At 48.0% G+C, this 12739-nt stretch overlaps 1 protein-coding gene across 3 annotated transcripts in view; it reads right to left on the reverse strand.

The window, feature by feature from the left end:
- nsd2 (nuclear receptor binding SET domain protein 2) overlaps positions 1–11642 on the reverse strand; it is a 12644-nt gene extending 1002 nt beyond the window's left edge. Inside the window, exons 1-22 of one of the 3 annotated variants that reach the window (XM_027274723.1) lie at positions 11395–11642; positions 9522–10168; positions 9074–9290; positions 8771–8934; positions 8002–8442; positions 7658–7877; positions 6665–6774; positions 6480–6591; positions 6256–6371; positions 6085–6174; positions 5809–5935; positions 5464–5664; positions 5119–5298; positions 4308–4464; positions 4007–4209; positions 3819–3922; positions 3167–3436; positions 2967–3083; positions 2541–2682; positions 2310–2416; positions 1833–2031; positions 1–1442 (exon numbers count right to left, since the gene is read on the reverse strand). The exon at positions 1–1442 is cut by the window's left edge and continues 1002 nt beyond it. In XM_027274723.1, coding sequence (XP_027130524.1) covers positions 1120–1442; positions 1833–2031; positions 2310–2416; positions 2541–2682; positions 2967–3083; positions 3167–3436; positions 3819–3922; positions 4007–4209; positions 4308–4464; positions 5119–5298; positions 5464–5664; positions 5809–5935; positions 6085–6174; positions 6256–6371; positions 6480–6591; positions 6665–6774; positions 7658–7877; positions 8002–8442; positions 8771–8934; positions 9074–9290; positions 9522–10139 — 4218 coding nt within the window. In that variant the 5' untranslated portion in view covers positions 10140–10168; positions 11395–11642 and the 3' untranslated portion in view covers positions 1–1119. Of the gene's footprint in view, positions 1443–1832; positions 2032–2309; positions 2417–2540; positions 2683–2966; positions 3084–3166; positions 3437–3818; positions 3923–4006; positions 4210–4307; positions 4465–5118; positions 5299–5463; positions 5665–5808; positions 5936–6084; positions 6175–6255; positions 6372–6479; positions 6592–6664; positions 6775–7657; positions 7878–8001; positions 8443–8770; positions 8938–9073; positions 9291–9521; positions 10169–10498; positions 10563–11394 lie in introns of those variants that run through there. The other 2 variants (XM_027274721.1, XM_027274722.1) reach the window with 2 other exon arrangements.
- Between the last annotated feature and the right edge of the window lie 1097 nt (positions 11643–12739).

Consider the following 12739-nt stretch of genomic DNA (forward strand, 5'->3'; position numbering starts at 1 on the left):
ATGTCAAGTACAAACGTGGAAAACTGTCCAAAGCTGCGGTTACACAGCGTGAGCCGGCGTGCTGTCGGCGAGTGTTTGGACGCAGTTTGAGACTAAAAACCTCCTGAGGATTAAAACAAAAACAAAAAAATAAATCAAGTCGAGGTCTTCATCATCGATAAAAAGTCACTGAAAGAACGAGTCAGCACGATGACGTCGACGTGGAAGAAGAAACAGCACCTTACGATAAAAAACAGGATTCCTTCATTTATCGGGTTTGACGTGAAGCAGCGAGCGTTCGAGACCTCGGAAACCTCCCAGTAGTGTTTGTCAGTTTGTAAGAGCGCGCTCGCTTTAATACTTTCTGGAGTCACATGATCTCTGGACAGGCAGGTAGATAAACGGTTTGTGGCGCCATCGTTCAGCATGCTGATACAAAAAAAAAAAAAAAACTAAAGTCAAACCTCGACAGTAAAACTGAACTAGAACAAACGACAGGCTGTAAAATAGCAAACGTCTACAGTTATGTAACCTATGGCTACGAAGAGAAGTAAAGAGGTCATCTGAGGCCTTTCCATAGTGTCTTGGTGTTCCATATTACATCTGGCATATATACACTATATATAAAAATAAAAACAATCCATTTGGCAACCTGTTTGACGTCTTACACTATTCCAGTAATCATAGTTTTGGTCTTTGTTATACACATATATAGATATAGCTATAAAACTCTGCTGTTCCAGGGGGCGACGGGTTCACGTGAGCAGACGGTGACGCTCGTGTTTTACTGGTTCAGTTTCTCTGCAGGAAACAAAAAAAAAAAAGAAGAAATCTAATAAAACAAAACAAAGACGATTTGTTTGGTTGATGGAAGTGAGAATCACCCGCTCCGCTGCGTTGTGCGTTGCCACAGATGGTTCATGCCTCAGTGCAGACGAGTGAAAACCTGAAAACGTTCAAAACTAAAAACTAAAAATCGAAAAGGACAGTTCAGCTGCGAGCGTGTGAGAGATCAGCGGCGTTCCCTGATGATGTACAGTGCCTTGGTTCTTGTTACGCGGGTGTTTGTGTTTGAACGTGGAAGCGGCTGTCAGAGTCTAGTTTGGCGTGGTGGCTCTCTGAGCGGGGTCAAAGGTCACGTCAGGCCTCTGCTGCTTTCCTCTTGGAGCCCTTCGCTTTGGCCTCGGCTCCCTCCGCCTTCCTGGAGCCTTTCGGAGGACGGCCAGCGATGGCGGCAGTAGTGGCGGTCGTCGTCTCGTTGGCCTCGGAGTTGACGTCCTGGTCCTGGCTGTCCGTTCCTTCCAGCTCGTCGTGCTCCAAACAGCACAGCTGTCCCGTGGCGGGCCAGGGACGCAGCGCCCCCTCCTGGTGAACCTTGCAGAAGGAGTTGGGGCAGAGCTGGCAGAAGGCCTCCGAGTTTTTCCCGCAGACGTCACAATGATGCCAGGGGCAGTCCCAGCGGCCTGCAGGGAGGACGAGAGCAGACAGAGTGAGACGAGGACGAAGCTCAGTGCAACATTTAAACAATGTTTACAGTGAAAGTTACAGATGTGACGCAAACACGCCGACTCAAACAGGATCGGTTCTACGTCCACGTGACGTGAACTATTTATTATTTTAAGACATAACTTCAGTAAATTAATTTCTCTGCGTTACATTTTGTTTTACAAAGTTGGAAAAAGCGCTGGACAAACCTGACGCACAGATATGAAATGAATATGAAATATCTGAAGCAGGTGTTTGCGGTCACAACAAATGATAATGACTTGAATTAAAATGTTTCGGTGTTTGCAGGTTAGATGTAGCTGCAGTGACGTGTGCGTCTATGATTCTGTTCTTCCCGTGTTTCTCACCAAACGGTCTCTTGGTGAGGTTCAGGCAGGACAGGTGGTACGCTTTGGTGCAGGTCTTCTTGTCGCACAGCACCAGCTGTCCTCCGTCCCCGCAGCGGAAACACTCGTCCTCAGACTTCTTCTTCCCCTCCGCTTTCCTCTTCTTGTACTTTCTCTTCACCCTCTTCCCTTTGGGCTCGGCCGCTTGGCCGTTTGAGTTCTGTGAAGGATGAATTGGATCAATGACTCACCCAGAACATTTCATCTAGATCCACTTATCTATCTATGGAATATCTAACACATGTCAGCTAATCTGATGAAGTGGGATTGAACTTTTTCATCTCCCCCTGAACCTGCATCAACCAACATCTGGACAGGACGAGAACACGTCAACATATTTGTATTAAAGACCCACAAACAGTCCGAACAATCTAATGTATGCTTTAACTCAGCTCAGGTAAATCTGTGTCAGCATGAACCTTCAGGTGTGCGACTCACCTTCGGTCGATCACCGAGAAACCCGCTGCAGTTTGGAGCGCCGCAGCGACAGACCGTCTTCTCATTCCCGAGACAGTCCAGGTTGTAGTTGAAGGTCAGCTCGGTGCCTGAATACAAAAAACATTTATGTAAAATCATCTCGAGCAGCAGACGGGACTTTGTTTTCACGCTGGATGAAAGAATTCTTCAGACGAAGAAGCTCCGCTCGGTGTCGTTTCTGACTCGTCTCACCTACTGGGATGTCACAGACGGCGAACAGGCCGACCCGCGTGTCGCCGTTCACCGTCCACTTCTGCGTCTCACAGTTGGGCTGACAGCTGTGGTTCATGAAGCGAGAGTAGTTTCCTTTCGGACCGGCGTCGATGATCCGGTCCTTCAGAGGGTGACGGAAATCAGAGTTAGTGATTCGTTTCTTTTAGAACGTGTAAATTATTATAAGATCTGTAACAGATGTGAACAGGCGGACTTCCAGCTGGGGTCGTGTCTGTGGTATCGACTCTGTAATGTTACACTTTCCTTATAATGCAACATTCCCAATGCAGTACCAGACTGTTCATCTTGCTCCCAGTGGAGACGGTGCTGCTGCTGAGGACGCAGCACCGCGACACACTGCGGAGCAAAAAGTAGCTCCACAGGCCGCCGAGGCGTGGCACTAACCTTGTCGATGGTGAGCATGTAGAAGTCGGTGATGTTGTTTTCCTGAGCGAACTTGATCCTCGCCCTGCACTCCTCCTCGTCGATCAGCTCTCCGATGTACTCGTTCACGAACTCGCCCTGTTTGAGGAGCGCCACGTCAGAACAGAAACCAGCGACATCTCCTGATACGATTCAAATCAACAGTCCACACTCGTCCTCACCTTCTTGATGTCCCGCAGAGACACCAGGCCCCAGCCTTTGCCGGGCGTCTTGATGATCTTGGTCTCCGGGTAGAGACGTTTGGTGAAGTCCTGGTTGCAGCAGCGCTCGCCGCTGGGACACACCTGAGGGTGACACTCGTACTGCAGCATGCGGTTCAGACACTCGGACTCGAAGCCGCACGGCCGCTCGTCTGTCGGCTTGCAGTTACACTTGGGGATCTCGGAGATGTCCGCGGTGTAGACCTGAACCTTACCGAAGGGTTTGTTGACCTGAAGGAAGGAACAGATAAAAAAAACTCATAAGGATGCCTAGGGTTTTTTCAAGGCGTTTCCAGGCCCAATTCCCTCAAATTCAAGGACCCAGCATGGCATAGACTGAAACGAGGATTACGATTGATTACTGTTACAACACCGGATGGTAATTAACAACATTAAAAACAAATATTGAACAACTTCTATTTCTATTCTTGCACAGAAATACAGATATTTCAAGCACCATCTAAACTTTCAAAGCCTTCATTTGTTCCCCTCAAATTCAGAATTTTTTTAAGGATTTCAAGGACCTGTGTAAATCTATTCTGGAAGGGATTAAAGTAATGTTATCCTAACTTCATCAGATTTTTAGATAAAAGCCCTCGATGAGATTCCAGACCTTGATAAATTTATACGGTGGCGGTTTCCGGCTGTTCTCTTGAGCTTCCTTGGCCTCTCGTTTCATTTTTATCTCCTTGAATCGAACTTCAGCCTCCGACAGCGCTGAGGAGAGAAAACCATGTAAAGGTGGTTTGAATAATTTAAATACAGCCGTGTCGTGTATATTTCTAGGCGGGAGATGTTCACCGTTCTTGAAGACTTTGCCGATGCCGGTCCTCTGGTGCTTGCTGCCTCGGTCTCCCTCCATGTACGGAAACACTCGGCCCTGGTGAGTCCAGAAGTAATCCTTGGAGCCGAAGAAGAAGACCGGGAACTCTCCGATCTCGTGTCGAAGGTGCTGGATGTTGGTGGGGATGCTTCTGGGGTGGTGGATCTCTGCGGGCCACCATCTGAGGAGAGAGAGAGGCAGCAGGAGGAGGTTCATTTATTCAACAGAACAACAGAAACACAGACGTTTCACAGACGTGTCGGCGATCAGTTCTCTCACCTGTATGTTCCCAGTTTGACCCAGATGATGTCTCTGTATTTGGGTTTCTTTCCGGCCCGGCAGTCGTTGCAGAACCAGCTCCCATCAGGCATCGCGATGTTCAGGCAGTCGGGGTGGAAAGCGGCTGGACAGGATTCGCAGCACAGCAGCTGCCCTCCTGCAACATTAACACGTTCAATTAAATCTCAGAGCAGTGTGGAACAAATTACACTAATTACAGCTGAGTCATCTGTTCAGGGGCGATAAAACGAGCACAACAACAGCAGCCTGACGCGCTGCCACGTAGCCGCTCGCTAAGCGCCCACACACACTGCTGTGTGTGTTTCGGATAGATAAAGAGCTGGTGCAGACGCTCCGAAGCATTTCCACTATTAATCACAAACTTCATTTTTCTACACACCTTGCAGCCGTCTCTGTGAACTGGCTGCGATTCTCATGTTAGTTCAGCTTTTCTGATTTTCAGCATGTGTGATTAACAGTTTCAGGCCGGCCTCGCTACAGCTCCAGCTGCCAGAACTATTTCTTTATTACCCTTCATAGAGATTAAGGAGATATGAATCATTTTCAGACGGCTCTACAAGAACATCTGGAAAATCTACAACCTTTTAAACGTCACATAATTCTCAGTGTGAAGCTGCTGCAGCACATTAAAGCCAGAGCTCCTGCGGTGTTTGACAGCAGAGGTGGAAATAAAGACCCACTTACAGAATAAAAAGATGACTACACTGAGATGTGTAATGCAACACAGCACGCCGTCATTTTTACGAGTGCGGCTATTGTTTCTGCTGCATCTACTGAGAGGTGAGCAAACCTTTGGAGCAGACGAAGCACCAGCTGACGTTGACGTGACTGTGGTGGCTGTAGCCCTTCTTGGCGTTGAAGTGGTTCGTGCAGATGATGGCAGTGTTGGTGATCATCTCACTGCCCGCAGCCACGCACAGGTCACCGACGTGGTACGCCACAGGACAGCGCAGGCAACGCATCAAACGACCTGGAGCACGAGAGAGACGATGAGTCAGAGTCAGGCTACAGAACGAGGCTCGTTAAATCTCACATCTCATGTGTTTTCATTCCAGCATCAAACTAAAGTAGCTTGAAGTTTGAAGGAACCTCAACAACTACAATAAAAGTGCTGTGCGTGCGTGCAGAGCTGCACCTTTGGTGGCCTTGTGCTTGGTGCGGCAGCCGTAGTGGCAGCCCAGGCAGGTGTGGAGCGGGCAGCGGAAGCCCTTGTTGTCGAACACGGTGAGCGGGTTGAGGCGGATGCACGCCTCGTGGTAAAATTTGCCGCAGTGCGGGACGTGGCAGCGACGCACGGCGCCGTCCGACTGCTTACAGTTGAAACACGAGTGGATTCCTGAGAGGAGAGATCGATTACAAACATGCTGCTGATGTTACCCGGCCATCACAAAAACTATAATGACACAAACATGTCATGAAGGGTTAACTTTCAACATGATGCTATTGTGTTACCTTTTAGAACATTAAGTAAGAGCCTCACCTGTGCTGCACTCCTGACACAGCAGCTTCTCGTCGGGTTTGAATGACTGACCCAGACAGTGGAGGTGAAACATCCCACAGCACTGACCTTCACAGGGCACCAGGTCCTCACCGGCCTGTTCACACGTCTGCAGGGAACAAACATACAGATGAAAACACGCAGAGCTCAGAGGCGGCTGCGTGTGATTCAACATGTTCACCGGGAGAGATTTATCTCAAGAAGCAAGCATAGAGGCATCTTCCAAAGTCAAATGAAAATGCTGAAGGTGAACGTTACCTGGCAGACGAACTCCTTCTTCCGCTCGCCTTTCTTCGTCCCGTCTAAGCTGTCGCTTGGAGAATCAGGACGTCCTTCACTCCCCGAGCCCTGCAGCAAAAAGCCATGATTAATATGCGATAAACAAACTAGAATCCATCTACAGGCTGAAGCCAGGTTTTTCCCGCTCACCTCGGGATCAGGACACGGCGAGGACCGCCTCTTCTTTGCCTTGGAGGGCGTGGCCTGGCTCTCTCCATCCTGCTTCCTTTTCCTCCGACGTTTTGGTTTCTCTGCATCCTGATCATCTGTGCAAAGAAACAAGGCCGATGACAACCTGAGTGCCGCGGAGCCACAACAAACCGGCAGAACGACAGAGGTGGAAACCTTCAGAACAGACGAACACGGCGGTTTACCAGTGAGGAGCGTGGTCGACTTTTTCCGTCGCTGCTTGGTTTCTTTCAGGTCTTTGTCAGTCTTCTTCCTCCTCCTCCTCTGCTTTTTCTCTGTTCCCTCTGAAGTCAAGGCCTGACAAAGTTTGACGCCATGATAAGTATCTGCTTAGCCGATATCACTTGGTGCAGTTTTCGGGAACACTCACCTGTTTTTCAGCATCTTTGCTGGTTTTACGTCTCCTCTTGGGCTGCTGATCCTTGTCTGCTGCGGCGTCTGCGAGCGGCCTTTTAGAAGTCTTCTTCCGCTCCCGCTTCACTGGAAACAAAAGAAAAACTGTTAAACAGCCTAATTTGAATCTGACAGATTTTTATCTGCTGTTAAAAGGTTTGAACAGGAAATGCAGTTTTTAAGATTAGGCTGACGAATCATTCAAAGCTTCCTTTAACTGACGAGACTAAAGAAAATATCAAAAAGCTCAAATAAAAATGGTCACACCCAGTTCAAAGAAGACACTTCTTATTCTCAAAGACTTGAATAAACTTACTTTTTTATGTTTTAGAAGTTTTAACTGACCCATCTGAAGAATCAGCTCTGCTGCTTTGTCGATAACAGCCAATAAAATGTGTGTTCTGTTGCTTTTTAAAGAAAATACCACGTGCACAATCAATCATCACCATTTTGGATAAATGCTCTGCATTTCTAAGCTTCAGTTCCATCGAGGTCAAACAGCTGACTTAGTTTCAACAGTCTAACAGCTATAACACACCCTCCCTACGACTAGGAGGGGAAACTCTCGCCGCAGCAAACCCACAAATTCACGGTTTTACTGGCCACGATGGCCGGGAGACGGTTATATCTCCTCTATTCAAACGACAGCTCCCTTTTCGAAGCCTGTGTGTCTGTGCTCGGTGCAACAAGCCTGTTATGTTCTGTTAACGTTATCTTTAATATCACAGTCCATATCAGCCGTAATGTTAAGCGGTCAGAGTCAGCGGGCAGACATGCCGCTCCACCACAAACCTAAATGCACGATAAGATGCAGATTCTCAGTTCTGAAGTTAATTTCACAAACCATCGATATATTCTCCGACTGGCACAAGCCCACCGGCCACATTTGCTAATTTAAAGCATGAAATTAACCAACCATTAACTGATGGCCACCGCTGATCTGCTGCCTGCGTTTCAACTTTCAACCAACCTGGAACTGAAACTGGAAGCGAGACCGGTTCTGAAACATCTTCAGTCGAAGAAACAAGCTTTGATTTCCTTTTGCTGGCGGGGTCAGAGGTGTTGGCTGCTGCGGGTTTTTTCCTCCTCCTCACAGTCTTCGTGGGAGACTGAGCCTGTTTGGATCTCCTCCTTTTCTTCTGAGGTATGACTGATTCAGCTTGAATATCTGGTGCAGAAGTGGTGGCATCCTGCAAAATACACAAACAAATGCATCAAATGACACGAGTAAAAACTCTCTTAGGCTGCCAAAATATGAATAAAGTCAGTTCAAGCACTTTGAGTTAGTCTCAGACTGTGGTGAGTGTTCCTAACCTGTGAGGCTGACTGTGGATGAAGCTCTGCTTTGGAAGAAACCGCGTCGTTCAATTTATTTTTCGACAGGAAATCATTTAAGTGGCCTTTGCCAATTTTCTGCCATCCTCCCGTTTTGAGTTTCGTTCTGGGCGCTTGTGTCTTTTTCCCTGATGAAGTGCTGTCTTGGGACTGAGGGGCGGCTGCGGGGTGAACGGCGGAGTCGGCCAGCAGCGAGGGGAGATCTGGGCTTAGCCTGGACTCCGTTTCCTGCTCCTGCTCGTTGCTCTGTTCTGGCTTCAACTTCTCCATGATGTGGGGGTTCAGGTGAGGCCCGTCGTCATCGTACAGAAATGCGAAGTTCGCCATGCGCTCGTCTAGTGACATGCTGAGGGCCTCCTTGGCCTGAATGACGCCCATGTTCCACTGAGCCTGGAGTTTATGGGGCACGGAAGCAGCCGTCTGCATGGTACAGGGAGAAAACAGCAAGGTTACACGAAGAAGACGACGACATTATATAAACAAATTCAGACATGTCACAGCAGAAGACTCAAATAGCAAAAAACTACCTGCACAGATAGATTATTCTTTTCTTTGTTGCAAAATTGCCAGATTTCTCATTCGAGCAGCACTTCTCCTTCTTTTGTATAAAACAATTTAAGGGAAGTGCAATATTTTAAATGTTGCAAGATTTCCGAGTCAAGTCTTTCCAAACAACAGCACGCCACATCCTCTACAGTACAGACGATACAACACGGGCCGTCACACAGGAGGGAAGAACCTGACTGACCTTTTTGTGGATGACGCGGGACGGCGGCTGTTTGTTGCCCTGGCTGAGCTCGTGGTATTGATCCTCTCCGGTAAAGGACACCATGTTCTTCTCGAAGATGTAGCCTCTCTCCGGGGCGTCTCCAAAATACTGCACATGGTAAAGGACGCCTGACCTGCTGTTGGCCGCTGAAATAAATCAGAACATTACAATAAATAAACTATAATCTAAAAATGAATATGCCTCGTGCAGTAGTAGAAGTATTTCAGCCTTTCACTTCACCTGAAGCAGAGTTAACCTGACGCAGGTGTTAAAGCCGCTCACCTTTCTGTTTCTGTTTGAAGTGACTGTTGGATTCTGGGTCTGTGGTCACCATGCAAGGCCACCAGGGGTACCCTGACACTTTGGTCCAAACCAGCTCACCAACAGAGAAGCAGGTCAGCAGAGGAGACACCTGAGGGGACTCCTGAGGAGACACCTGAGGAGACTCCTCCGTGGACTCCTCTGTAGCCTCCTCCGTTAACTCCGGGATGAGATCGGGCTGGAGAAGAGAAACAAGAATCAGTTAATCAATAAATAAAAATAGAAACCGATGAAGATCCCGACACCTTCTGTATTAAAAATCAATAACTTTCCCCACACACGCCATGTCAGAGACATCCATCACTACCAGGACTATGTAGAAATAATATTTACTTCATATTTAACATGTCAACAGATGGAACAATCTGTCAGATAACTGTTTTGTTGTTTTTAGGAACAAAAGTAAAACCTCATCCGCTGCTTCAGTCTCGTCCACGGCGTCTGTGTGGTCGAGTGTCTCCGCGGGGACGGGAGAGGAGCCGAGGTTCGGTTGATGTTTTGGTTTGTAAGGCCGCCCCCTCCTCTTCTTCGCGTCCTGTCTCTTCTCCGATCCAGATATAGTATCTTCTGTGGTCGCGGACAAACTGGTCCCGTTGGCACAGAAGGGCTCGAACAGCGGCTGCTTGACCACCTGCGGTATCGTCGCCTTCAGCTCGGGTTCGGGATGAGGAGTGCAGTTGTGCTGATGGGTGCCGTTCGTCGCGGGGACCTCGGCGCCCTTCAGCATGGGCGGCTCCGGAGCGCAAAGCTTAGGCAGCGTGTCTTGGTCCCCGTTCAGCACGCGAGAGGTCAAGTCTTTGAGTCTTTCGTGGCTGTGGTTGTTATGACTGTAGCCAGCCACCTTCTGAAGGACGCCGTCTTGTAGTGTGGCGGCCAGCTGGGCAGCAGCTTTATCAATTAACAGAGCTGGGTCGCTGCTCATGTCCCCCCCACCTTTCCGTACACTGAGCGACTCTGGCGGCTGCTTCATGCTGATCGGGTTGGCTGGTTCAGGCATGGAAGGCAGGGAACTACCTTTGCTGTCCATCCCATCTAACCCCCTCCAGGCTCGACGAGCTGCAGGACGGAGAACACACACACAAACTTCTTACTCCACAGGTCCCACCAGGAAACAACATCACACATGCTGATACAGAAATCTGGAACATGAATCCTGTGAGTTACACATTTCACAAAATGGCAGAGACACGGAAAGCCTGCACCTGTTCGGATGTTTTCAGGCTGAAGCAACAAAACCTCCGTGCACCAAATGAATACTGAAGCCTCAGTGAGCAGCAGACCTGTGCGTGAATCACAGCCAACGTGAACGAGGTCAACCCGCACTCATGCACACGGACAAAACACGCACACACACACACACGCAGGGCGGGCGGAAAAAGCTCCTACCGCGACAATTCTAAGTTTTCTACCCGGTAAGAGAAGCGAGCTATAGCGGCTAGCTGCAGCCTGTGGTACAGGAGGTATGGAGGAGCAGGAGGAGGAGGAGGAGGAGGAGGAGGAGGCAGGAGGAGCTGCACCGCATGCAGCGAATGCCCAATGAGTGGGTGGCTCGGCTGTGCCGCGTAACCGCCGCATCACCGGCTAGAAAAGCCGCGGAAATGGAAGCAGCTGACAAGAGTCGGTGTAAATAAAACGCCAACACGTTACATCGTGGGTTTAAGTTACTTTACTTGGGCTCGGTTGTAACGACAAGCCGACGTTACCTGCAAAGTTTTTTTCCGTGTTCAACGTAAAAAGCGTCAAAGGTTTTAAAGTTGCACTATCACGGGCACCGACTACAACCTGAAGCTCGCGGATCCCGGGCACGGACAGGCGGTGGATCCCCCCCCCCCCTCCTCCTCCTCCGCCCCGCACCGTGCTCCCGCATCTCTGTCACGGCCACAGTCAGCCATTACGCCGCATTCCAGCAAATAGACAAAGCCGCCACCCGCACTGAGCTAAACGCAGATAACGCACCCGCTAACCGGCCTCACTGAAGCCCGGCAGGTGGATGGATAACCGGGAGCCGTCCCGGGCTCGGTGCCGTGCTCCGTGTTCGCCGCCTCCGGTTGTTTCGCTGTTATTTGTGTCGGCGCCATGACAGCTCGGAGTTAGCCCTGCTAGCCGAAGCTAGCCGAAGCTAGCCCGCGGCCCATTGACTCCCATTCAAACGTTAGCACCGTGAGCTAGCCGACAAGCTAAAATGGATGGTCGGCCCCGAACAAGTGTTCCCGTTAAAAACCGACGCCGGTTAAAAACCCACCGGCTTGACAATAACACGACAGGCGTTTCTCCGCAGTTACCTGTTGGGTGTCCTGTCGGCGGTTAACGGAGGGTGGAGGCCGTGTTCATCCCGTTAAACCGGAGGTTTCATTCAGTCTGAAGCTTGCGGGAAACTCAAACTCTGCGGCCGACCAGCGCGAAAAATACTGACTTCCGATTGGTCGGGAGCGGAGCGAGGCTCCAACCGGTCCTTTCAAAAACCCAACCGTAGGAAGTGGCGGACCCCGGCGCGTCCCGGTGAGTCACACCGAGTCACCGTCACACCGAGCCGGTAACCGCGGATTTAAACGTTACAGGACATTTATATGAATGTGTGTGTGTTTGTGTTTATTATATATTATACACACACACACACACACACACACACACACACACACACACACACACTTATATACAGGTCAATCAGAAACACAGGGGGAAATTATTTTTGTTACATACTCTACTACATCTATTAAGAATTATATTATAGTATAGTATATGATATGATAGTAATTATAGTATATTATATTATATTATATTATATTTTTATACACACCTTATAAATAATAATATAATAAATGGTATATAAAATACAAATTTACATTAAATAATGTGCAACATCTGCAAAAAAAAAAAGCTGCGTGTGTTTGTGTATATTATATATTTATCACACTCACTCACTCACTACTCAGCACTCTCTCTCTTCACTCACACACCACACACCACACACACACACACACCACACACACACATATAATACAGGTATCAGAAACACTTTAATAATAATCCCAGGGGGAAATTATTTTATTTTATATATTATATTTTTTACACATACATACATATATATAAAAATAAATGAAAAATAAATAAATAAATAAATGCTATATAAAATATCAAATTCACAGTTAAATAATGTGCAACAAATGCACAAAAAAAAAAAGCTACAAAAAGTGATTGACCATCAGATTATAGAAGGGGGTGAAGATGATGGTTTGTATGGTGCTGCAGGCAGATGTTGGGTTTGCAGAGGGAGGGATGTACAGGACAAGTCAACTTTATTGTCATTGCTGTCATATGTACAGGACATACAGAGAGTTTAAATAGTGTTTCTCTCATATCCATGGTGCAAACAGCAATATACATAACAATAATAATACATTTTCTTTCATAGGCGCCTTTCTGTCACTTTACAATAAATAAGAGTAGACAGCAAATTACAGAAACAAACAAAAAGAACCATAAAAATATCAAATTACAGGAATACAACATTAAAAACAGGTTAGAATAGGACAATGCAACTGAATCAGATGGAAAACAGGTGGGTTTAAACAGGTGCAGACTTGAAATGTGAGAGTGAGTTGGTTCCTTATGACGGGAATATAAATA

The sequence above is a fragment of the Larimichthys crocea genome, chromosome XXIV (genome assembly GCF_000972845.2).
Source record: "Larimichthys crocea isolate SSNF chromosome XXIV, L_crocea_2.0, whole genome shotgun sequence".
NCBI lineage: Eukaryota > Metazoa > Chordata > Actinopteri > Sciaenidae > Larimichthys > Larimichthys crocea.